General features: G+C 50.5%; 1 protein-coding gene across 2 annotated transcripts in view; it reads left to right on the plus strand.

Annotated features, from left to right (window-relative positions):
• The window catches only part of PDIA5 (protein disulfide isomerase family A member 5), a 93,079-nt gene that overhangs the window by 37,934 nt on the left and 29,048 nt on the right, over positions 1–26,097 (plus strand). For both annotated transcript variants that reach the window (XM_055568396.1, XM_055568397.1), the window contains exons 7-11: positions 1,512–1,572; positions 7,762–7,829; positions 14,724–14,815; positions 14,906–14,977; positions 21,277–21,413. In XM_055568396.1, coding sequence (XP_055424371.1) covers positions 1,512–1,572; positions 7,762–7,829; positions 14,724–14,815; positions 14,906–14,977; positions 21,277–21,413 — 430 coding nt within the window. The remainder of the gene's footprint in view (positions 1–1,511; positions 1,573–7,761; positions 7,830–14,723; positions 14,816–14,905; positions 14,978–21,276; positions 21,414–26,097) is intronic.

The following is a 26,097-nucleotide window of genomic DNA, read 5'->3' on the forward strand; positions in this document are numbered from 1 at the left end:
ACTGTTCAGGGTATGAAACCAAATTGCTGCAGGCTCAGGAAGACCTTTTATTCTCAGATCTTTTTAACAATTTTAGCTCCGGGGATTCCAGAAAATCATTTTCAAAGCATCCTCCACTCCTAGTCAGGGTCAAAGATCTTGGTTACTGATGCTCTTCAAATGGATGCCTCTACTCTCTAGATACATAACTAAGAGTTAACATTATCAGAATTGATTATGTGCTGTTTTAAATTCTCACAAAATATTTTAATCTTTTTTCTCTTACTGGAAAATTATAACTAATATACGTTCATTGTTGAAAATTTAGAAAATACAGCTTAAGCATAAAAGAAAAAAAAAAATCACCTCATCCCTGCCTATTGAGAGATACTCACTGCCAATATTTTCTGTAGCCTTCAGGCTTTCAGTGTAATACACACATAAACATTACATTTTATATGCTGTTTTGTCACTTGCTTTCCCCCATTACTTAATGTGACATGCGCATCTTATTGTGACATGAAATATTCCTCTCCATCGTTTTTAATGATGCAGTAGTATTCCATTGTGCAGGATGTACCGTCATCTATTTACCTAATGCCTTGTTGCGGCCAGGAAGCCTGCATTTTGAAATTTCCTCTTATTTTCTTTATTATTCAAGAGAGAAAAACCTCTAATTTTCTTCCATGGAAACTGGTTAGAGGAGCCTATTTTAATCAAAATGTGCTCTGTCATGGTGCTACTCTGCAGTCCTTGATAGATTTGCTTTCTCCCGAACATCATTGACTGGTTGGAAGAAAAGTCTCCTGCCCTGCTTTGCACTGAAGTCTCTCCATTAGCATTGTTGTGACCATTTGTCTTTTTACATTTATTATATTCATTTAACAAATGATTATATATTGCCTGATAACAAGCCAGGCGCCGTTCTAAGGGTTTTACAAATACAAATGATCCACTTAGCTTGTAGCCTCCTGGGGATGGGTGCATCTCATCCTTATGCTCCTGTGTGCGCCATGGTCTTCTGGGCCCTGGATGGTTGGTGGCATGACAGGGCTGGGCTGGGGAAGGTTCATGGGGCTGGGTGAGCCTAGGTTGTGTGACGAGCAGACCCCGGCCTGGCCAAGTTGGGCCTCCATGAAAACAAGCACCCACCGTAGCAGAGCCGTAGATCATAGAACAAGAGACAGCCTCATGGGGCCCAGTCGGGTCCTTGCAGTGTTTTCATTATTGGGTGGGAGCTGAAAGTAAGGCTGGTAACCTGGTCCCGACTACCTCGTCCGCCAGGTGGCCTTGGGAAAGCCATTTGTCCCCTCGGGCCCTCAGTTTCCCCGTCTGTAATGTGTGAGGTAGCTAGAATGGATGGTCTCTGAGGGCCTTTCAGCCCCTGACTTGCTAGGATCTGTACTGCACTGCATCCCCCAAGTCAGACCGTGGGATTTCAGAAGTGCTTGCCACACACCACCCACAAGGGTCCCCAGGGTGTCGCCCCTGTCCTGTGCTGTCTCTAACTTGTGATGTTCTGTGTGCCTCAGGACTTCCGTCGGCTCCTGAAGAAGGAAGAGAAGCCGATCCTGATGATGTTTTATGCTCCATGTGAGTGCCTTTCTCCTCTGCACTCAAGCTGGACGGTCAGACTCTGGGTGGGGCCGCTGTGGCTGTGAGGGCGATGGAACACTAGCCCCCGGCCTCCCTCTGGAGCACCTAGGCCTGCCTAGTTGCTGTGCTCGCCCCGTCTCTCTGCCTGCACCTCTTTCCTTTGTCTGTGCCTTTTCGTCTGGCCCTGCCCCTCCATCCACACCAGTTTTTCTCTCACTGCATTGGCATCCTTCTGTCCCTTTCCCCTGGCATCTGCTCAAGGTGCCTCCGCCTTCCCTGCCCTCTGCCTCCTGTGGCCTGAAGCCCTTGGCTGGCAGCTGTGCAACCGGTGGAGCCGTGCCTCGGCCCTGGCGTGCTTTCTGTGGTTACCGCTGCTGACCATCCAGAGTCTGGCCGGCCTTGGGGCAGCCGCACATCCAGCTGGGAGGTCTGAGGGATGAGGACCAGGGAAAAAGGGGCCACTATTGGGGTTCAGTCTCTATATGAGGCTAAAGGTCGTGAGAACAGCAGAAGGATCACTGAGACAGTGAGCAGAGGACCTGGGTTCTAATTCCAACTGTGTCATCAATGCGCTAGGTGACCTTGGTCAAGTCCTCACCACTCTGTGCCTCAGTTTCCATTTCTGAGAGGGCAGAAAGGGGCTGGATCCGAGCTGTGGCTTTCACACTTTTGACTGTATTTGTAGTATTAGTATATTTTACACTGCAGCCCTATACACTGTAAGTATATAAACTATATATATAAGCTGCAAAGTTTCACTAAACCAGACTTAGCCTTCCTTACTGCTTGCTATCCGCTCTACCCGATGTGGAAGACCTGATATTTTCTTTTTTATTGGTTTTTCCTACTGCTTCATAACCCTCTAATAAAGGGTCAGCAAATCATGGCCTGGGGACTGGCTGCCTTTTCTGTAGATTAATTTTTGTTGGAACGCAGCCACATCGCTTCATGAGGCTCTTCACAGCATGTTGTCTGTGGCTGCCTTCAAGCTGCAGCTGTGGAATGGAGCAGTTGTTCTCCAAGCCACAGATACGCCCCCATCTGGGCCACCTCTGAAGTCTGACTTGTCCCTACCCATGGATTGAAAAGCAAAGACCTAAAGGCCTGAGCAAGAGATGTGTGTGTGATGGGAGGTGGGTGTGTCCAGACATGTCTATGGCTTGAGTGGGTGGCACAGGGTTCTAGTTACTTTTTTTTTTAACTACAACAGGAAGTGGGATATACTATGTGTGTGTGTGTGTGTGTGTATATATATTTGAAATTTGTTTATTTTAATTGGAGGATAATTACAATACTGTGGTGGTTTTTGCCATACATCAATATGAATCGGCCATAGGTATACATGTGTCCCCTCCATCCTGAACCCTCTCCCACCTCCCTCCCTACCCTATCTCCTGGATTGCTCGGTGACCCCTCCCAGCCCCCCATCTTACCCCAGGACTGTGCCTGCCCTTGGAAAGAGGCCCTGGAGTCCCACTTCTGTTAGATCTGGCTCTGCCCAGGTGGCCTGCACTTTAATCCCTGATCTTTCTCTCTGTTGACGTTCACTGGTTGGTGTCACCCCTTTCTGTTTCTCCTTGTGTGCATGTGTGCTAAGTCGCTGCTGCTGCTGCTGCTGCTAAGTCGCTTCAGTCGTGTCTGACTCTGTGCGACCCCATAGACGGCAGCCCACCAGGCTCCCCCGTCCCTGGGATTCTCCAGCCAAGAACGCTGGAGTGGGTTGCCATTTCCTTTTCCAGTGGATGAAAGGGAAAAGTGAAAGGAAAGTCGCTCAGTCGTGTCCGACTCTTAGCGACCCCATGGACTGCAGCCTACCAGGCTCATCCATCCATGGATTTTCCAGGCAAGAGTACTGGAGTGAGGTGCTAAGTCGCTTTCAGAACAGATCAGTCACTCAGTTGTGTCCGACTCTTTTCGACCCCATGAATCGCAGCATGCCAGGCCTCCCTGTCCATTACCAACTCCCAGAGTTCACTGAGACTCACGTCCATCGAGTCAGTGATGCCATCCAGCCATCTCATCCTCTGTCGTCCCCTTCTCCTCCTGACCCCAATCCCTTCCAGCATCAGAGTCTTTTCCAATGAGTCAACTCTTCACATGAGGTGGTCAAAGTACTGGAGTTTCAGCTTTAGCATCATTCCTTCCAAAGAAATCCCAGGGTTGAGCTCCTTCAGAATGGACTGGTTGGATCTCCTTGCAGTCCAAGGGACTCTCAAGAGTCTTCTCCAACACCACAGTTCAAAAGCATCAATTCTTCGGCACTCAGCCTTCTTCACAGTCCAACTATCACATCCATACATGACCACAGGAAAAACCATAGCCTTGACTAGATGAACCTTTGTTGGCAAAGTAATGTCTCTGCTTTTGAATATGCTATCTAGGTTGGTCATAACCTTCCTTCCAAGGAGTTAGCATCTGTTAATTTCATGGCTGCGGTCACCATCTGTAGTGATTTTGGAGCCCAGAAAAATAAAGTCTGACACTGTTTCCACTGTTTCCCCATCTATTTCCCATGAAGTGGTGGGACCAGATGCCATGATCTTCATTCTCTGAATGTTGGGCTTTAAGCCAACTTTTTCACTCTCCTCTTTCACTTTCGTCAAGAGGCTTTTGAGCTCCTGTTCACTTTCTTTGTGACCCTATGGACTGTAGCCTGCCAGGCTCCTCTGTCCATGAGATTCTCCAGGCAAGAATACTGGAGTGGGTTGCCATTACCTACTCTAGGGGATCTTCCCAACCCAGGGATCAAACCCAGGTCTCTTAGGTCTCTTGCATTGACAGGCAGGTTCTTTACCACTAGCACGACCTGGGAAGCCCTTTGTTTCTCCGTGAAAGTGAAAGTCACTCAGTTGTGTCTGACTCTCTGCGACCCCATGGTCTGTCCATGGAATTCTCCAGGCTAGAATACTGGAGTGGATAGCCTTTCTGTTCTCCAGGGGATCTTAGGTCTCCCGCATTGTGGGCGGATTCTTTACCAGCTGAGCCACAAGGGAAGCCCAAGAATACTGGAGTGGGTAGCCTGTCCCTTCTCCAGCAGATCTTCCTGAACCAGGAATCAAACCAGGGTCTCCTGCATTGCAGGCAGATTCTTTACCAGCTGAGCTATGAGGCCTGCCCAACTGTGAACGCTTCAGGAATTATCCTGCTTGCACAGTTCCTGAAGATGGGCCTCCTTTAGGTCATCTTAGAACGCTTCCGGTCTCAACATATTGGCTAAATGAGACTAAAACAGTGAGGTCAGTATGCAGTCCATGTGTCATGAGGTGGATTCACGGTGCAACCGGGCAGGCTTCAGTGTAATGATCTAGGAGTCCCAGAGAGAGGTCCCCTGGCAGTGTGCACCTAAGTGCATGTGCCATCCTCCCCCCACCCCACAGCACCTCCCCAGGCTGGCGGGGTGACCATCCCCATCACAGGAGGCAGAGCTGTGAGCAGAATTATCTTCCTAGAGCAGAAAGCTAGGACAGAAGAAGCTAGGTTCCTTGTAGGTGTTACGGAATGATTAGTAGTGAGGAGGGAGGGAGGAAACTCAGAGCTGTTAACACTTGTGAGGGCCGGATTGGATGGCTTTCTGGGTCCCTGGTACCCCCAGATTCTGTGGCTACTGTTGTGCTCTTATACTGATCCTGTCAAGCCCTCGTGGCCTTATAATTCAGCTTATTCCTGGGAGTCGCTAGATCCCTCGCTGGGAGGTCCTTTAGGACTCTGTTCCTTTGATCATGACTAGGGTGAATGAACCCAGAGCCAGTGGAAACTTTTAGTTGTGACAATAAATCTGGGTCTCCAGGACCTACTGAAGTTATTTAGTAAATGCTTGTTGACTGAACTGATGGGAAAATGAATGGGCTGGTTCTTTAAGCTTTGGGGTTTGAGAGTGGTCATTAGTCTGCTCTTTCCCTGCCTCTCAGTTATGTCAGTTGAAAGGTAGACTCAAATAAGGACCACCATACCTGCTCTATTTCTGGTAAAGTTCAAGTGGCAGCTGACCTGGCCCAGAGCTTCCTGTTACTCTTCCATTACCTCTCCCCTGCCAATAACCTCTTCACCTGGTGCTGCTGATTTCTACCCTGGGGACAGCTGGCCGACTTACCATTCATTTAGAGGTCATGGGGGATTAATGTGATTTGAGGTCATAGGCAGAGCTGGGGGAGAGAGGCCACAGCTCTGAGGACAGGCAGTAAGTTCCAGACTGCAGAATGTGCCCTAGTGGGTGTCTGACTCCCCCATCTCATCAAGTCATTGGCTAAAGAGAGGGTGAAGGGCTCAAGTGTGCCCCCATCATCCTCTTTCCTGGGGAGTCGACTGACATCCCTGCTCCGGGTGGAAGTGTCTCCCCACCACAAACTGAGAGGCAGGCTCTCAGGCCCTGTGTTGGCAGAGTCTCCCCTCCTGGTGCCGGTCCTTCCCCCCGCCCCCAGGTGTTGGCTCTGCCCTCTGCCTTACAGATGGGGAAACTGAGGCTCAGACTGCTCTCACCACTAGCCCCGGGTCACCCAGCAGCAGTCCAGGGGAGACGCAGACCTGTGTCTCACCCTCCCTGGAGCCGAGCTCCTTCCTCTGCTGCGTAACCTCCCATCCCTACCATGTGCATCTGCCTGGTGGAGCTTGGACATCCCAGGGAGCTGGCACTGCCTCCTCAGTTTCCATTCTCCTCCCTGAATCCCCACAGTGGGAATAAAGCCCCTGACAGGTGTCACATGCCTCCCTTCCCAGTGCTGGTGGGGACCACGCTGGTGGTGGCAGCTGCTGGGGAGAGGGGCCGCTTGTCCTCTGCGGGCTGACACTAAGGGACCGTGCTGCAGGCTGCCCTCGTTGCAGCTCCCATGTCTCCCTGAGTCTGAGCCTGAACTAAGGGCATAAACTTGAGCCCAGATGTGTTGGCATGTCTGCATGTCTGTCTGTCTGCTGGGCAGGAACGTCACAGAGGGGCTGTGGGCATGTTGAGAGTTTCACGTCAGAATATCCTGCACTGCATCTTGTCTGGTAGATGCGGTGCTGGGGAGATTCAAGCGGTCCCCGGGGAGATCTGAGCTGTTCATGGTCTCCACTGTTTGTATCTGGCGATGAGGGGGTGAGTGCTCCTCTCTGAGCCATGTTGCTCTGCCCACGGCCTGCCGAGGCCTTAGCTAAACGTAGATCAGAGCTTGTTAGCCTGCTGCCGCGTGGCCCTGTCCCTACTGTGCCGTGTCGAGCTGACGTCCAGACTGACGTGGGCTTCCAGGCAGCTTTGGTGTCTGTGGCCTCAGAAGCATCTCAGAGCCTGTTTTGCAGCAAAGCAGCTGTCAGGAAGAATAACAGCCTCCTGTCAGAATTCCTCCTGTCTGAGGAAACTGGGGCTCGTGTTCTGTGGGGTCAGTGCCTGTGTGTGGCTTGTTCTCATTGAAGGGAAGGGGCAGGTTTAAATCAGAGTCTCTCTGAGGTAGTACTGGGTGTCGGGGACCCTGAGTCCCCCAGGTTTGAGGGCTTCACCACCCAGGAGAGGAGTGTGACCGTAATGGACCAGAGAGGGTAGAGCCAGAGACATCACAGAGAATGAACGCCAGTGTCAGTGCTGGAAGGGGCCTGAGGCCGTCTGGTCCAAGCCCCCTCATTTGCCGGGAGGGTCAGTAGAGAGAGGAGGTGACCTGTCAGGGTCATCGGGCAGGTCAACGGAAGATGAGAATGGAATGCCGGATCCTGGCCAGCACTTGGCTGCCTCCTGTCATGGCGTGAGTATCTGTTAATGAAGGAAAAGAGGCAAGAAATCCCCAAAGCCACTGTATGTGTGGTTGTACGTTTTCCCTCCTAATAGCATTTGCTCCGGGTTCATCTGCAGCCCCTGGCTGGGCAGCGAGGGGAGGCTTTCAGTTGTGCATGAAGCGGGTGCTCCCCTGGCTTTCTGGATTCCTGTTGAACTCTTAACCCGCTCTCAGTTACTCAGTGCTTTGCTCTCCCCCAGCTGCGTCAGGTTTGACAGTCCCGCACCTGTTGAGGGACTGCTGGGCTGGGTCCTGTTTCATGCCGTGGAGTTGGTCCGCTCTCGGAGACTGGGGCTTTTGCCTCTGAGGCTGTGTGTTCCCAGAGCCTGGGTGGTCCTGGCTTCTGGAAGTGGGATAAATGCTTGTTGGTTGAGGTGGACCTGAAGGGAGAGAGGGCTGAGCATGGGGCCCATTGTAACCATTTCATTTCTCTCCTGCTGGTGACCAGGGTGCAGCGTGTGCAAGAGGATAATGCCACACTTCCAGAAGGCTGCGACCCAGCTGCGGGGCCAGTTCGTAAGTGAGGCACCAGGGGCCAGGCAGGGCTGGCTGCCGGCTCTCGACTTCTCCCTCTCACTTGGGGAGGCGGCAGGGAGAGGGGAGAGGGCACACTTTAAAATCATGTGAAGGACTTATTATGGCTGTCCCTGGCATGTGGTTCAGAGACCTATCCTCAGTGGATGTTGAAGACTCCCCAGATTTCTGGGACCAGGAGAATTTGGGGCCCATCGAAGGCCAGTGATGAAATAGCCAGGACGGTAGCCCGAAGCCCTGCAGTGTGCAGAGGCCAGGGGCTGACTGTAGACCATCAGGGTCTACAATGCTGGGGGCTGGGCTCCAAGGCAGGCTGAGGCTCTGGATGCTGGGCAGCCTAGTGGCAAAGAAAGAGGGCACAGTGACCCCAGTGGTGGGCCCAGAGCACACGCGGGCCCATGAGGCAGCCTCCTGCCCAGGCATGTAGGGCTCTGTGGTTCCAGAGGGACCAGGAGGGACATCGTCTGTGGGGCAGGAGGGATGTGGGGACTGCAGTGGAGCAAGGTGGTGGGGAGCTGGAGACCCAAACACACCAGTTCTCTGAAGGAGTGTGCAGGGGGAGCGGACAGGAGACAAGGTCACCTCAGGGTCACCCACCTTTGGGAGACGGGAAGGCGAGCCACAGAGGAAACGAGGAAACTTCAGAGAAGTAGGAGTGACCAGGATGGTCAGTGAGGAAGGAGGGCAGGCCAGGGCGGCCAGACCTCATCCAGGGCTGAGCATCAGTCACTGACCCTGCTTGTCTCTGTGTTTCTCCCGCCGCCTTGCCAGGCTTATCTCTTCTGTGCCATAGGTCTGTCCGTTTTCGCACTTACCCCCAGCCACAGAGGTTTTGAGGTTTTTGTTTGGTTAGTTTTGGGTGTTTTGCTTGTTTTTTGTTTTTTGTTTTTTTTTTTGCTTTTTGGTGGCAACAGAAAAATAACTGCTGGCTCCTCTGGGAGCATGGAAGTCCATATGCCTTTCCTGAAAGGTAGTCGGGAGGTGCCATCTCAGTGGGGCAGGCCAGAGTCCTGCTACAGGACTTCTGAGATCTTAAAACTCATCCTAATCTTTATGGATCAAATTGGTGATTAGTTCAGAGTCAATTAAAAAAGTTTAACTGGCGGCCTCTGCTAGCCAGCCAGGATTGGGTTGCAAAAAGCCTCGTGCTTTCTCTTCTGACCTCATTTCTGGGGCGACACCAGGGTCCTGCTTGTTCTTCACTAATGAATTTTTAGCAAGCTGCCTGGAGACATTTGGCCCTGCAACACAAATACATCACTCTGGGGAAGTTTCACTGCACATTTTGGGGCCTCAATACATACCATATTTTAAGGTGATTTTGCCTGAAGGAAAGACTTAATTACCTACAAGTTCTCACCTGCATAGGCTTCCCTTGTGGCTCAAATGATAAAGAATCTGCCTGCAATGCCGGAGACCTGGGTTCAATCCCTGATCAGGAAGGTCCCCTGGAGGAGGGCATGGCAACCCACTCCAGTATTCTTGCCTGGAGACTCATGGACAGAGGAGCCTGGTGGGCTGCAGTCCATGGGGTCACAAAGAGTCAGACACGACTAAGCGACTTTCACTTTCTCACCCACATACCCTTAGACAACCACTCAGCTCACCCTCCAAACTCTGGTCCAGCCCCAGTCAGATCACAAATTAGCTGGCCAGTCCCATCAAAGCAGGTAAGGTCTTGGTGCCAATTTCTAGCACCTACTAAAAGATTCTAGCTAATGCTGCATCTACCTGCCAAAAGCATTTTTCCAGGCCCCTCCCATGGTCCCCCAGAGCCTGTCCCTGCCTTGCATGGTCCTGTCTGCTCATCTTTGCTTATGTTCTGAATCACTTTATTCACAGTTGATGCTAATTATGAGAAGGTTTTCTAACTGAGAGATGAGTTTCTTGAGCATTTCTTCAGTACAGAGTATGGGCCAAGCTCAGAGTAGGAGCCCAACACCCCTAATGAGTCAAAGAATGGGCATGTGGCTTACCACTCCTGAGTACATTTTGCTAAGCTGTGTATTTACATTAAAAGTGATATTCTCCTTTTTAAAGGAAGTCAGAGCATCAGTTCCTAGGGACAGAGGCAAAGTAGGAAGGATGTTTGTGGAACAAGAGCCTTCTTTTCTGGCCCTGAGTTCACACTAGGTTCATACAAGGCTCTACAACGTTTGCCCTGAAGATTACTTGTTAAGGGTTCAGTTCAGTTTAGTCCAGTCGCTCAGTCGTGTCCGACTCTTTGCGACCCCATGAATCAAACTCCGGGCCTCCCTGTCCATCACCAACTCCTGGAGTTCACTCAGACTCACATCCATCGAGTCAGTGATACCTGCTTCCAAAAAAGGAAGGAAAGAAAGAAAACAAAACAAAACAAAACAGTGCTCGCTGCTCCTGTTTGGGCCCAGGTCAGAGGGTCTGGCCGACTGACCCCAGCTTTGGCCAGGTGTTAGTTGCCTCTGTGTTATGTGAACTCATCCATTTCTTTGCTTCTGAATTTTCTTACTTGGGGCTTGTTTTGTTCTTCTTTCCCTTTGGTTTCTTAGGAAAGTATCTTTTGAAAAGTTTTCACCTTTCCTAGCTCCATGAGGGGAAGGGTCCTCGCCACTATGAACATCACCTACTTCAGGAGGTCCTTCGAGGCCAGGGCTCATGGTTGCAGCCATAGCCTCTGAAGAACAGGGCAGCCAGAGGGGTGGATTCTTTTTTGACCTCGAACCTGGGGCAGAGATGGACTGCTGGTTCCCTGAAATCGAAAGCTCACCCCCTCCACACTGCTGAAATCCACCAGTTAGCACCTCCTATCTTCTCTTTGTCTCTGTCATCTTTGAGCCCTCTTTGGCTGGCCCTGTCTGTGGCAGGGGCTAGAAACCTTCCTCCTCGACAGATTTCTTGGGAGGCATCCAATCTGATGATGTCATTAAGGTGGAAGCCAGGCTGGGTCAGGGATGCACAGCCTTTGCCATTTTCCAAACTCAGATCTTCCTCTCCTTTTTTGCTGTCACTGAGTCATCGCATTTGTCCCATCTAGTCCCGCTGATTGACACCCTTAGCAGCCAGCACAGCTGCCAGAACGAGCCCATGCCTGCCCGCCTCCTCTTCCCAGCCTTGCCAGTTATCCACGTCCATGCCAAGTCTTTTGTCAACCTTGGCCATGATGGGCCATCTGGGTGTAAATGGTGAAATGGGTTGGTCTTGGCAACAGGTTTGTGCAGAGCAGACTTTGCTGATGGCTGTTAATAACTGGCTGGGAGATCTTGGGCAAGTAGCCCTGGAGGCTTCATTTCCCCATTCTTAAAATGGGGATGGATGATAACACCAGCCCTGCCTGCCTCACTGGGCTGTTGGAAGAGTGAATGGGCTTGTGCATGGGGACAGCTCTGTAACCTGCAGACACTTCACAGATACAGGTGATGGGCACCCCCCACCCCACTGCTCTGTGCTTGCTGTTCCTCACTGCATGGAGTGCTCCCAGGGTTCTGCTTTCCACTCTCTTTTCTTTCTTAGTAACACAGTGGAATGAGGGCCTGACACTGTGCTCTCCTTGTCTTCTATGGACTGTCCCTCAGTGGTTTTTATCTGTGTCGGTAGCTCAATAAGAGGTAGCTCCGTGGAGACTGAGTCTCTAAGCTCGAGATGTGTCAGACTGCTTGCTTGACATCTTGGTCTGGATTTCTCTCCCTGGGTCCCAGATGCAGGGAGTCTAAAATATTTACTAAAATTCAGTGTCTTTCCATCTGGCAGGTGGCCAGCTTCCCTCCATGCCTCCTCCTGAGCACCACAGGCTCCTCTGCCAGGCTGTCACCATCCATCTCCCCCTCGATACATCCTCCATCCGAGAAGAGACCTGCCCACCAGCCTGGGTCAGACCCTACTCAACCCACCCAGCGGGCCTGCTGTGACTGCTCACTTATCTCCCTGATCCCACAGCTTTCCCCTTACAACCCCCAGGAGCCCTCTGGCACCTCCTGAATAAAGTCCTGGTTTCTTAGACACTAAAGGCTGGTCCACAGCCTCAGCGAACCTGCCCACCTTCTCTCACTGCCTTCTCTTGTGTCCTGCAATTAAACCAACATGGTCCCCAGTTCTTGAGCCGCATCTTGGTTTGTCTTACCTCTGTTTTCTCTTTCTGGAATGTCTGTGGAAATCTTACCCTCCTTGACTACTCACTCACATGCTCCTGCTTTGTGGAGTTTCTATGATTCTTCTGTGATTGTCCCCACAACCATGGGACGTGGGCTGGACAGGAGGAAGGCCATGTTGTGCCAGCTGACCGATCCCCAGCACACACGGTTCCGTGTCAGGCAGCCCTCACTTCTCTGCAGGCTGAGGTCAGTTTTGCCTCTTTTGGAATCACAAACTCCAAAAAGTGCTTGTCAGTAGTTGTTCAAAAAATAATCACCTCATTAACTAATAAATGCCCCCAAAGTAGTCAAAACTGCTGCAAAAACCCAGAGAATTAAGACTTCATCACAAGCAAAGGTGGTTGACAAAGGCCACCTTCTGGGTGGGATTTGCTTTGCCTTAAGAGATGGATGCGTCTTCTGCGGTGGCCAAGAGAGGGGGTGTGGGCAACCTGAGCACAGGGCTAGAGGACTCAGGAGTCGGGGCCAGGAAAGCACAGTGTGGGCTCTGGGGATGTGAGCGGGTTTGCAGAGCTTCTTAGTGGTATTCGTATTAGTGGTGATGGCTAACAGATTCTGAGTGCTGTAGGTACTTTGCTCGCACCGTCCCATTTAGGCTTCACAGAAGCCAGAAGATGGGGCTGCCGATGAGGAAACTGAGGTGCGCGAGGCAGCTGTGACTTGCTCAAGGAGAACATCTGCTGAGAGGGGAGTTAGGCTTTAGACCCAGCATCCTGACCCCCGAGCCCACACTGGGGTACATTTCCATCTTCAAGGTGCCCCAGACGGCAAAGAGTCCAGCTGCCTCCCTGTGCAGAGGTCTCAGACTGTGTCATTCCTGGGAGAATAAGAAACCTAGAGTCTAGCAAATGTACAATTAAGGGTTTTGTAGGAAAGAAGAATTAAAAAATGAGATAGGGACCATATGATCTTTGAGTGTGGAATCAGACGTTGGCCTCCATTCAGTGGAATTGAAGGGTTTTGTGCAGGGAAGTGATGTAATGAAAGAGGAGGATGTGGAAGATTAATCTTGTGGTGAATGTGCACTGACAATGAGGAGATCAATTAAACATAAAAAAAGAACTTTAAAGTAGACAGTTATTACTGGAACTGGCTGCTGAATCAGTCTGGGGAAATGAGCAGAAGGGCTTTTAGAGGGTTCCAGAGCTTCTAGTAAATCTATCTCAGGTTTATTTTCCCTGTATTCCTTGTAGCACCCCAAAATGGGATGGGAGGGAAAAAATCAGATTAGCAAGCATTTATTGTGCGTCTGCTTTATGCCAGAAACTGTGCTGGGTATTTAAAATGGTTGGTATGTTTAGATGCCTTGCGGGATGGAGCTGCCAGAGGCCCAGGTGATTCCCACCACCGAGAATTTGGTAGGAAATAATGAATTTGAGCAGCGGTTTTGTGCTAAGTTTCTCAGTTGTGTTCAACTCTTTGTGGCCCCATTGTGACCTGCAAGGCTCCTCTGTTCGTGGGATTCTCTAGGCAAGAATAGTGGAGTGGGTAGCCACTTCCTTCTCCAGGGGTCTTCCTGATCCAGGGATTGAACCCAGGTCTCTGGTGTTGCAGGTGATTGTTTACTATCTGAGCCACCAGGGAAGCCCTCTGACTTGGGTCATCTCCTTCAGTTCTCTTAAGAACCCTATGATCTTCTCCTGAACCACATCTTCCAACCAAGGAACCTCAGGGAGGGTGACTTGTCCAAGGTCACATGACTGCCAAGTGGAAGCAGTCTTCCGAGTCAAGTTCACTGTCCACTGAGACTGCTCTTCCTCGTTTTCTCTCCATATGCCTCCTTATGTATTGTTCAGCAAAATTCCACTTCCTGGTTTCTCCTCTCTGCTTCTCTAACCACTCCTGGCTCTTTTGAACTTCTTCCTTCCCCTCTATGCTTAGTGGGAGTCTTCCTGCATCTGGTCGTGCAGTGTTCTCTTGTGATGACAGAGCCAAAGTCCTCTTTCCAGGCACCTGATCCTGCCCTACAGGAAAAAGTTGCTGCTTTGGGAAAAGAGTTCCTGGGGACTCATTCTGGGTTGCTCTTAGCGTACAATCTTGTCGGTAACACAGCTACTGAAGTTCCTTATCCATTCAGGGGTGTTGGCATATGTGGACCCCAGGAACCAGAGTATGTTCAGACTTCAGAGATGATGGTCAGGTCAGGCCATAGGTGATGGTCACCCACAGGTCACCTAACAGGGTCTGAAGGGAGCAGAGTCAGGCAGGTGGGTCGTCCTGAGAACTACACACCCTCTTTGGTCACATGAGCTGTGTAATCTGAGAATGTGGTACATAAAGCCAGGCTGGACAGACTGAGGTGTCCAGGAAGGTGTCTGAGGACCCCGTGGAGTGACTGAGTGAAGAGTACACCCTTAGTTGACATGGGCAGAGAAAAGGCATAATATGAACTTGGGAGGCAGTGGCCCTACTCTCGGACCTGGTTGACCTTGGTAATGAGGCCAGGTTTCCTCTTCAGTCCTCAGAACTGTGTTTTGCTCTGGGATGATCTTCCCTGCAGGGCAGGCAGGAGGGAATGCCTGTGTGGGGGTCAACCCTCAGCCCAGGTGCCTGTCTTTTCCAGAGAGCTCGGGCATTGTTCCTAGCTGGCTTGGCGTGCCTTGCTCCCCTCTGCACTGCACGCATCAGTCTCTGAGGCTCAGTCCCCATCATCTGTTTCTGATGGGACAGCTGAATGAGCAGTGTGTGGATGAAGTGAAGGGCATCTGCGGGCAGAGAGTGGACAGGTCTGTTCTCCCTTTGCTCCCAGGTGCTGGCCGGGATGAATGTCTACCCCTCGGAATTTGAAAACATCAAGGAAGAGTACAGCGTGCGTGGCTACCCCACCATCTGCTATTTCGAGTAAGTCCCCTGCCTCCCTGTGGACGCTGCTCCCCCCACGATGGCGTCTGCCCCCTGGCTGAGCCCACGGTTTCTCCCCACGTTTCACAGGAAAGGACGGTTTCTGTTCCAGTATGACAGCTATGGGTCCACAGCTGAGGACATTGTGGAGTGGCTGAAGAAGTAAGTTGGTGTTTGCCTTGGTGGGGGTACCCAGAGGGAGGGACATCTGCCGGGCCCCAGTATTTCCCTGGTCACAGGGCTCTGCCTGGCGGTTGGAGAGTGAATGAGGAAGGAAAGGACCATTTCTTGCTGCCCACACAGCTGATTGTGGGTAGCATCTAGGTGAGGGATCTGTGAGTGCAGGATGTGAAAATTGGGAGAATTTCATGTGACTCGCTGTGATGACTGCATTTCAGATAGGTTTTTTTCCCCCCTTACTGTCTACCTGATGGATAGAAGCATTTCTCACCCAGGATGGCAGGTTTGAGAGAGGTTCCACTGCAGGTCTCTCTGAAAATAGAGTTGTCAGTCGAATGCTTATTTCAAACATAACACTTTGTATTAGGTGCTGTGAAGCTAAGAAGTGTCCTAATGCCTTAGATTTGCAGACTGCTTTGCGGTTCACTGTGCACCCTGCAGAGCTGCTTCATAGCACCCTGTGATCCTGTTTGTAATGTGATTAGATCCTTACTACCCAAACCACCCCTGCCCCGCCCCCACCATGATAGATGTGTGACTTTTGTGTGATACTTGGACCCTGACCAGTGTGTTGGCTGGGGAGTCTGTCTCCCCCACCCCTTCTTCGTGGCTGGAGTTCTGACCGCCCTGACCTGCCCCAAGCCCTCGCCTGCTCTGGGCTGTGCAGTCATCGCCCATGTGTAGCTATTGGTGCACAGTCCTTGGAATAACAGCAGCGTTTTGGGGGCTCCACTTTGCGCCTGACTTTGTTCTAAGCACTTTATGTGGATTCTTAAGGAATCCTCAGAACAGATACTATTATCCTTTTTTCATGATTTCATGAATGAGGTAACTAAGCAGAGTGATGGAGTGGCTCGTGCAAGCTCCTGACAGGCCGCAGGGCCAGGCTTGGCCCCGGGCAGCAGCTCCCCTGAGTTCTGGCTGGAGCCCCTCCTGTTTTTACCCAGGTGCCAGCATGGTGGACATTTATTGGCATTATTACTGCACGGGCACAGGATTAAAGAATTAGTTATCCAAAGACATGGAGGTTGAAAATGTGTATTTTCAGAATGAGAAAGGAGGATAAATTTTGTACACACACACACAAAACACACCAGAATCCACAGAAAACAAACTGTTTGATTCTAAAGGCTGGAACTCTCAATCTTCTGTTCCATGGGTTCCCAGGGGCCCAGGAGATAAAACAGCACAGCCAAACCATGTTTGCATGTTGTCTTTTATTTCTTGGAAGCATTTTCACATCTCTGTCTCCATCTCTTACTTCAATTCCAGCCCGTGCCCAGGAAGGCAGCTCCCCATTATTCTATACTCATTGTCTTAACCTGGGCCTTCACACCCCTGTTTTCCTTTTCATTTGATAATAAGCCTGTCCTCTCCTCCAGCCAGACATGTCTCGCTCTGTGTTGGGGAAGGTTTCAACAAATGGCAATCTCATTTGTCACCAGAGCATAAAGTCTGTCTGCTTCCCTCCCCCTTCTCTAACCTTTTCTGGTTTCAAAATGCACTCATATCTTCTTGGAAGGATAAGGTTTATTATTTATTTTTTTAGAAAGTGTTCAGAACTGCTTGCTCTCCTAGACCAGGGGAGCATGTCAGTGGAGGCTCTGAGACAGGTTATTTTCTACCCTCGGGAACGCACTGCTCTGTCCCCACCCCACACACAGCCCCAGCCTGGTTCCTCCACCTTGTCCTGGGCTGGTGTCTCCCCACTTCCCACCTCTTCTCTCCTTGGCCCCCATGGAAAGGAGATCTTGTTAGCAGCTTTTGGTTCACCCTCGGTGTGCAGTCTCCACGCTGAGGTTGATGGGGTAACTCTGGGAAAGGGAAGGCAGCCTCTGGGTACCCCTGGGCAGCAGCTTCTCCAAATGCAGGACCATAGGCCACCCTCCCAGCATGGTGGGGGCAGAGAGGCTCTTCCTGAAGGACCCCTCATGGACTGCCTCATCTCATGCCCCAGCAAGATCTAGCAGTGCCGTTGTGCTTCCAGTTAGCTAAATTTTTTTTTCAAAGTCTTTTCTGATTTTAAGGTTATTCAGTGAGGTATGTTATTACTGGAAAACTCAAGTATTTAGTTAAAGGGAAAAGCGGCCCCCTTACCCCACTACCCAAGAATAATGTGTTGTGGCATTTGGCATTTCCTTACAGATTCCCCCCAACAGATAGCCAGCTCTATGTGTGTTTTTCCCTGGTACCAGGTGCTTTAAGTCTTTACCAGGTTTCCCCCACATCCTGGTTCATGGGTCGCAGTGTTCCCACCTTTCCTGCTGCCCTGCACTTCTTCCCTGGGCCTCTCCATTGGCTGCTCACGGCTTATGGCAGCCAAATGCAGAAGGATGAGGAGGATGGTCCAGCCTTCCTAGTTCTCCAGATGACTCTCAGAAGCCCAGGAGAGAAGGGCCAAATGCTGCCCTGTGGCACGTGACTCTGGCGAGTGGGCAGGGCAGGGCAGGGCATCCCTGTGTCGGAGCGCCCCGGGGCTCTGGGGTGGTTGCAGTGATCCTGGCGGTTGTGCCCTCTTGTGCTCCCAGCAGCTGCATTTCTCATTCCGCTGTCTGCAGATTTCATGCTGCTGAGTTGGGCTTGGCAGGTAGAGTGTTCACAAGTGGCAATCAGTGTTGACCTGGCTATGCAGTTCTGCCTGTGTATTTTTATACTAAGCAGAAGCGGATTGGAAAGTTCTTGACTTGTCCTGCTTTAAGTTGCCTCTTCTCTTCTCTGGCATGGGCGCCTCCCTCAGGCAAGGACCGGCTTTGTGTGCATTTCGCAGTCCTGGAGAGCCCGGGATTTAGGGTCACAGGATGGTAAGGGAATGGGAATGTCAGTGAACCGCCCCCAGCAGTTCCCTTTCAGTGTTGTTTTACCTCTAGGACAGGTGGAGTTACTGATGATGCTTGAACACCTTAGAGAACAGGGCCTCGGTGTTACTGAGTCCAAGCTTGCTCTGCTTGCCTCACGACAGGCCAATGATTCCGAGAGATGAGGTGTTGAGGCGAGGAAGAAACTTTAATCCGGGAGCCAACTGACCAAGAAGATGGCAGACTAGGGCTTCAAAATAACCATCTTGTCAGGGCCTGGTTGCCAGGTTCTTTTATGGATCAGAGATGAGGGGGAGGTGAGGAAATAAAGTAATAAGACTGTTCAATCCTTGCAAATGTCCCCTAGAGTGGCAAGCCTCAGGCAGGGAGGGGAATGTGTTAGTTTCACTTCCTTACAGTCCTTCACAGGAGGCAGGCCATTATGTATGTTTATAATAACAAAAAAGGGTTAAAGTCACTGAAGCTGATCCTGTGTAAACTTAAAATTAACCTTTCGCGGTTATATCGACTCATTCTGAGGGCCCACTCTTGTTTGAGTGATTCTTATGATTTAGGTTATGAGTGATGTCTAGGGACACCTGGGTAGTATTTTATACATTTACAAAGTATCTCAAGGCCATTGTCTGTCTAGATGTACCTGCAGGGCAGATGAAGAAGGGCCTGCACGCATGTTGATAGATGTTTTAAGTCGGACTGGTTGCCTCAGCCCCTAGAGCTGAAAGGTGGAGGAAACGACTCAGAGCCAGGTATTTTGACTCCTAGTCTGGCTCTTTCTCTCTTATCTGTTGTAGATAGGAGGTTCTTACTTCTGTTGAGCTTAAGTTTCTTTCTCTGGAGCTTCCATCTGGTGTTGGTTCTCCTTTATGGGGCTGTAGAAAATCAATCTTACTTTCTCTTCCCACTACAGTGTGAAATGTTTGAAGAAAACTATTATGTTCCCCTTGTCTCTTCTCCTGGCTAGACACCTCCAGTTCCTTCAACGATTCTTCTTTCATTCCTGCATCGATTCAAAGAGTGTTTATCGTGTACCTGCCTTGTGGGAGGTGCCGGAAGTAGAGAGATGATCTAGAGGGAGCCCCTGTCTTTAAGGGGAGACACAGGAAAGGGCACGATTCAGTCATTGTGTCCTCTTACCGCTGTGCCTCGGTCTGCAGGCCCCTCCAGAAAGCAAACTTCCTACTGTCCACTGGGTGGGAGAGGGGCAGCCACCTGGCTGCTGGAGATCCCAAGGTCTCCCGTTTCCAGTGCTGCGCCCCAGCCCCACTTCAAGGGGAGCCTCTGGTCCTCGGGAGCCTTTGCATGTTGGGGTAGTTCTTGGGTCCCTGCCCCCTCTGAGCACCCAGCACCTCTGGTTTCTGTCTTCTAAGAAAAGCAAACATTTTTTTGCTAAGTCAGTCTTCTAGCTTCTAAATTTGCACTGACCTCTTTTTCTGTCTTTGCTTTTGCTCCTGTGAGTTCATTACCTTTTTCTTTTTTAGCTCCTGTGATGTTATTTTAGTGGCTTTGGAGTATGTCCTCCTCCTCCATGTTTAACTAGAAAATTTTCAGTCACCTTCATTTACTTGTACTGCCACTAAGGCATGGCTTCTCCATTCTCTGTGTGTACTCTTGCTGGATTTTTAAAAATTATTTTAATTTCAGAATAGATTCCATTCACATAATTTAAATAATTTTTAAAAAGATACTTAAAAATTATGCGTTGACGTCTTCCTTTTACCTGTTTCCTCCATCCTATTCTCCCTCCCACCCCCTAGAGGTAGCAACTTTAATTAGTTTCCTTATGCCGACGCATGCAAATATGAATAAGTATTTTTTATCTCTCTCTATTTTATGCAAAAGTTAGCATATTATGGCCTGTTGTGTCTGACCCTGCGGTCTACATGAGAGTGTAGAGAGCTTTGTTGTTCCCCTGCACCATGCTCAGCCCTCTGGGGTCCTGATGGATAGCAATTTACCTAAGCAGTTCGTATACCAGTGGGTACTGGGTTCTTCCAGTCTTTGCTGTTAACAAATCTCTAATAAATACCTTGGAATGTGTATAATTCTGACCATGTCCAGGTATATTGAAAAAATAAATTCCCTGAAGTGGAATTGGTGATGCTTTCAGGAATTGGTATTGAGTCTTTGTATGGGAGCCTAGGTTTCCTGGTGTTGGGAATGCTGAATGGCTGGCGGTGACTCTTTCTAAAGCTTGATTTTGCCATCAGCCCCGTCTAACATTGAATGTACATGGGCTCAAAGTGGTTTGACCCTCTCCCTGCTACTCCCCATTGCTGAGACCACCAGTGGGGCCTAGTCAAGAGCACCAGAGAGGGTTTCTGAAGGTGCTGTCAGACCCAGGCTCTGCCGTGGGGGGGTGGTGGTAGGCTCCACCGCGTCAGCCACACGGGAGGACGGCAGCTTCCATTGTTTGGGCCACATTGCTCTCATGACTTGTCAGTCCTGGCCGCTGGAACTTTGCACTTTTTCTTTTTTACTGTAGGCTCTCAAAGGCAGGAAGCAATGGTTGTCTTTTCACATTTGTCACCTTAAAGGGTATTTTTTCAAAGTAATGATTAAGGTGGCTCTGGCGAAGGTGTTCATAAAGCATCAGGGAGTTTGTGTCACTGGCAGACTTACCCTTGGCTTTGGAGCAAGAGAGGGCAGCTGTGAGCCTCCCCCACTGTAACAGCCGGTGATGTATATGTCAGCACACAGCTGTCCCAGGTGGGGCAGGCTCCAGGGAGGTGGGCCACCACCCTGAGGTTTTGCAGCTCATGGTGGCAACAGGGATTTGACCTGACCTCTGAGCCTGGCCCTTTCTGCTAGAACATTCAGAGAACTTTGTTCCTAGTCTTGAGGAAGAGTTCCTACTGTGGGTGTGTTCTCATAGTTAGGGAGCCCCCAGCCTTGTTCCCCTGGGCCCCACTCTTTCTCATTACAACCCTCCTCCCACACTGGTTGGTGAACACCTCTCAATCCCCTCTCCACCCCCAGTCCTTCCCTGATACTTGGTCTTTCTCAAGACCCCTGGCCTCTCTCTCTCCTCCTCACCCACCACCCCTCCCCTCTTATTCCCTCTACTTCTCACCCCTCACCCCTCACCCTGTGGGCACCACTCAGCACAACAGTTAGCTTTGTCAGAGGTCACTCTTTGTTGCCATAGTTTATATTCTTGCCAGTTGGCTAAAGTTTTAGATGCCAGTGAATGCCCCCACCCCACCCTGATCACAGAGAGGAAGTGAGGTTTCCTGACCCGCCTAGAGAGCCACCGCTGGAAGCCACTGTTTGCCAGAGGATATCAGCTGAGCACCTCTGGGCTCTTGAGGGGATGATGGAGGTGGGCAGGGCCGAGGAGTCCCCCACCCCCTGCTCCCCCCGGGGGGTCGCGGGGAGCCCCTGAAGCAGGCTGTGTGAGCCAGTGGGGGTGAGGGCTTCACCGGCCCCGGAGTGTGCTCTGAGCTCTGCCTGTTTTTGGTCTTCCAGTCCGCAGCCGCCACAGCCCCAGGTCCCCGAGACTCCCTGGGCAGATGAGGGCGGCTCCGTTTATCACCTGAGCGATGAAGACTTTGACCAGTTTGTGAAGGAACACTCCTCTGTGCTCGTCATGTTCCACGCCCCATGTGAGTGGAACCTTGCTCCTCCCCGCCGCAGCCTCTCTCCCTCAGCTCAGAGTGGACACCTCTCTGAGCCTTTAGCTGTTTACCTAGAGCAGCAGTCAGCTTGCAGGTGGGGACACTGAGGGCCTGAGAGAGCCTGTATCTTGTCCAGTAGTTGAAAGGGCACAGTGAAGCCAGGGCTGGAGCCTCAGTCCCCACAGCACCTAGAACCCCTTCTTTCTGTTTCACCTGGTATCCGTCACAGCCTGCAGTGGCCGTTGTGGATCAAGGGAAGAAAAACCTGAATCCTGTAAAATGCGTTTGCAATATTGACCGACAACCCTGTAGCTCAGGGTTTTTCTAGGCCAGTGTCCTTCCCATTCCCATGAAGGACAGAAATGGATTGTAATTCCTTTCTAAGAGAGAGAGAAGGCTGCTCCTGGAAAGATGAGCAAGGGATGACAGCCCCTGGCCACAGAGTTCCTGGGAGCAGCTTCTGGGAAAAGCGGGCCCATCCTAATGGGTGATGAAGCTGGGTCTCCAGCACCCTGGGACAGGGTACATGTGTGGGGTGCTCTTCTCTTATAGCTTCTTGCCAGCTCTTTGGCCCAGTGATGGTGGGTCAGGGATTGTGAAAGAGGAGAAGAAGCAAAAATAACTTCTGCACAGATCAGTGTCATAATTGCCAGTCCACAGAGGCATCTTTAGTGGGAGATTACTCTATTAATTGTGTTAGTCATAGAGATCTTTCTGCTGTTGATTGTGATTTGCTCTGTGGCGACAAAGTGGCTGCCCACAGGGCCATCTCCTTCTGTCTCACCCACAGTGCTGCAAAGCAAATACGATTAACTCCACTTTACAGACCAGTAGACAGTCATATGGAGAAATGGCACTGCTCTTTGAGTCCTATACCACTGAGCCCTGGCCTTCCCACACTCTGCTTCTCTGCAGTATCACAGGGGTTTGGTTAATTAGCAATTGTTCATAAGTAGACCACTCCTGGGGATTTCCCCAAGTCCGTCTTATAAGTGCCAAACTCTGAAGAGAATCCAAAGGGAAATTATTGGCCTTTCTCCCGAAAAACGACCCCCCAAAAACCCTTTAAAAAACCCCCAAACTTCAAAGGGCTTCTGATTAATGGCAGTGACAGAGAGGGCCCTAGGAGCATGTCACCCCAGCCCTGCCAAGGCTCAGTCCCTGTGGCTGGAGGAACCCTGATGAATGAACATCCGCCAGATAGCACGGCAGCCCTCTGCCTGCTGAGGTGCACTCTCCCGGCCAGTCTCAGATCTGCTAATGAAAGCAAGTCTTACGGGAAGTCAGGCTGCATCCAGAGCTGAACCCACCCTGCCCCAGTTCCTGCCCCAGTGGTAGACGCAGAACCCGGGCTCACTGTTTTCAGTTCCTTCCTGGGAACTTCACCCCGCGTGTCGGTGCTTCTTGTCCGTGCCAGAGAGAGCCCTCTGGCTCCTGGAAGATTACAGAGTGGTTTGAACAGTGCTTAATGCATCACAGCATGAAGAGTACGTGTCCCCTTTGATGAATCCTAACAGCATGTACCTGATAGATTGGAATTGTTTAATAATTGTTTATTAGTTGTTGTTTAGTCCATAAATCATGTCCGATGCTTTGCAACCTCCTGGATTGCAGCCCACCAGGTTTCCTCTATCCATGGGATTTTTCAGCCAAGAATACTGTAGTGGGTTACCATTTCCTCCTCCAGGGGATCTTCCCAACCCAGGGATTGAACCCACATCTCCTTCATTGGCAGGCAGATTCTTTACTGCTGAGCCGCTGCTGCTGCTGCTGCTGCTGAGTCGCTTCAGTCGCGTCCGACTCTGTGCGACCCCATAGACGGCAGCCCACCAGGCTCCCCCGTCCCTGGGATTCTCCAGGCAAGATCACTGGAGTGGGTTGCCATTTCCTTCTCCAATGCATGAAAGTGGAAAGTGAAAGTAGGAAGTCACTTGGTCGTGTCCGACTCTCAGCGACCCCTTGGACTGCAGCCCACTGAGCTCCTCCATCCATGGGATTTTCCAGGCAAGAGTACTGGAGTGGGTTGCCATTGCCTTCTCCGGCTGAGCCACTAGGGAAACCCAATTGTTTATTAAGCCCCCCACCCTTTTTTTTTTTAAATAGAACCCTGGTTGCAAACTGGGAAAATTTTTGTCTGTATTCTTTCTTGTACTCTTAGGTTGTAAGGAATTCATTGTAGTAGCAGATGCTGGCAGGGTCTGGGCCCCGGAGCCTGGCTATTGAGTTCTTCCCTGCCCTCTCCCCTTGCAATGCACCCACCTGGCTCCCTGAACCAGAGTGATCATCACTTCCCCATCTAAGTCATCTATGGGCATAGAGTAAGGGCTTAATGAATGAGAAAACGAACAAATGAGGTTGTTGAGACCTAAATTAGAAAATGAGAACTAGAAACCAGATGGCAGCCTTTTGTTTCCCCATTAGTCATTGTGAATGAGTATTATGAATACCAGCCCTGTTGAGGCTGTTCCAGCTTCAGACTTAACAAATGAAAAGAACTGAGATTTTGCTTGTTCAGTTCAGTCGCTCAGTCGTGTCCGACTCTTTGCAACCCCATGGACTGCAGCACCCCAGGTCTCCCTGTCCATCACTAATTCCTGGAGTTTATTCAAACCCGTATCCATTGAATCGGTGATGCCATCCAACCATCTCATCCTCTGTTGTCCCCTTCTTCCGCCTTCAATCTTTCCCAGCATCAGGTCTTTTCAAATGAGTCAGCTCTTCGCACCAGGTGGCCAAAGAATTGGAGTTTTGCTTGTTAGGTGTCTGCAGATCACAGACCCTACATTCTCTAACACGGTGTTTGCCTGTCCCCTGCGCACGTGTGCACGTGTGTGTGTGTGTTTCTGCTGGACTATCAGAGTGACAGGGCCAGGGCAAAAGCCCGAGGTGAAGCTCCCTGAGGAACTGCCCATTTAAATTCCCATCTGATGGGTGTGGCTCCACATTAAATAATCTCTCTACAGAGTCCTCCTTCTCTATCTAGGTGCCTGGGCTTTAGAAGGGATGGAATGCACACTGTTTCGAGAGGAATCTGAGCCCAGGAGGTTGACAGACAGCAGGGTCCCTTAGCTGCCTAGCTGTGTATCTTATACTGGAGTACTCCCGAGAACCCACCCTGATCAGGAGACCACTTCTGTGATATTTGAGGGACCTAGAGAAAAGGACAAATGTCAGGAGGCCAGAGATTGCGCTGCTGGCTCAGGGTTCCCAAGCAAATATTAAATAAAACGTGAGTTCTGGAAATCACAGTGTTATAGGTGCCAATCCCAGACCATATAGGGAGTGGTTAAGAAACAGACCATTTTGGAGACCTAGGAATACTAGTTGGGATCTATCAACATAGAAGACCACGGATTCTACTCAGGATTGTCATATAAGCTTGGTTTGTTTCCTGGTATGGGATTGCCAGGTTGATGGGTTAGTGTGTCTTTCTTTTATCAAAGGTGAGTTGCTATTTTCCCAAGTGCCATTGGGAGAACTGGGCAGGGTGGGGCCACCCCGAGGGGAACACCTACCTTGGTGCTATGTGACTGTGAGTCTGGCCTGGTTCTGTCTAGAGGGTGCTACTTGTTTTTTAATCAGCACTTTTGTTGAAACTATAAAAAAAAAACAAGGCAAACTTTCAAATCTACAAGGGTTAGAATTAGAGAAAGGAAAGCTAGTTAAAATACTGAGCAACTGCATGAAGATTTTAAAAGATCCCCACAGACTGAAATAGTGGAAGTCAAATTATAAAGCTGAATTTATCTTTATGATTTTCTGCTAATTAAAAAGGGAGTGCATATATGTTTTATAAAGGGATAATATAGGAAAGTACAGAGAAGAAGATTAACCTTGTTCCTGGTACAGATTCCCAGGAAGAGCCATGGTCCCTCTTTGCCGTGTTATTTCTGTACAGAGGAAGTGCTCAATGTTAGTTTCTGTCAGAGTCCCACTTGTCTAGAACCTTAATCAAGTGCCTGTGGGACTGCACTCCTGGGTTCTTGGCAGGAGAGGCGCCTGGTATTATCAAACACCTCCATGGCCCCCCTGCTTCTTTACCCTCTTTTCCAGCTTTCCTGCCACGCAATTCCCATCTCAGCCTTTTCCTCCATCTCCCTCCCAGCTGGAGTCCTGGAGAAATCCCACACAGATTTTTCTGCAGCTTGCACTCCCGATGCCCGAGTTGTCATTGAACAAGTAAACTCAGCCTGGCCACAACGAGGGAACAGTCACAACAAGGGAACAGGGGGTGCTGAGATTCACAAGCAGGTGTGCCCCTAGAGCCCACTGTCCAGGTCTGGGCCACCTCCAAGGAACAGTGTGTGGCAAGCAGTGGGCTCCTAGAGGGGTCGTGCCCCATGCGGGGCAAGGACAGAGCCCAGTCCCCTCTGCTCTCCATGTGGCCCTTGACACAGGGCTCTGAGTGGTTGGGGGGAGGTCACAGCCCCAGGCCCAGTCCCATGATCCACAGAGCAGTAAATAGTATCTGAAGAGGGCGAGGTAGCAGGACCCCAGCAGCCAGTGCTCCGTGGTGCCTTGTGTTTCTTTGTGCAGCATCTGAATGAGAAAAGTCACTGCCCGTTGTCACTCATCTCTCTTCACTGTTTGCTTTGCCGCTGTAATGTCTACCAGCTCCTCCCTCTCCGTGTGCCTGCAGCCCTGCTAAGGCAGGGAAGGACATGCTGCTGTA

Source organism: Bubalus kerabau, chromosome 2, assembly GCF_029407905.1.
Source record: "Bubalus kerabau isolate K-KA32 ecotype Philippines breed swamp buffalo chromosome 2, PCC_UOA_SB_1v2, whole genome shotgun sequence".
In the NCBI taxonomy this organism is placed as follows: domain Eukaryota; kingdom Metazoa; phylum Chordata; class Mammalia; order Artiodactyla; family Bovidae; genus Bubalus; species Bubalus kerabau.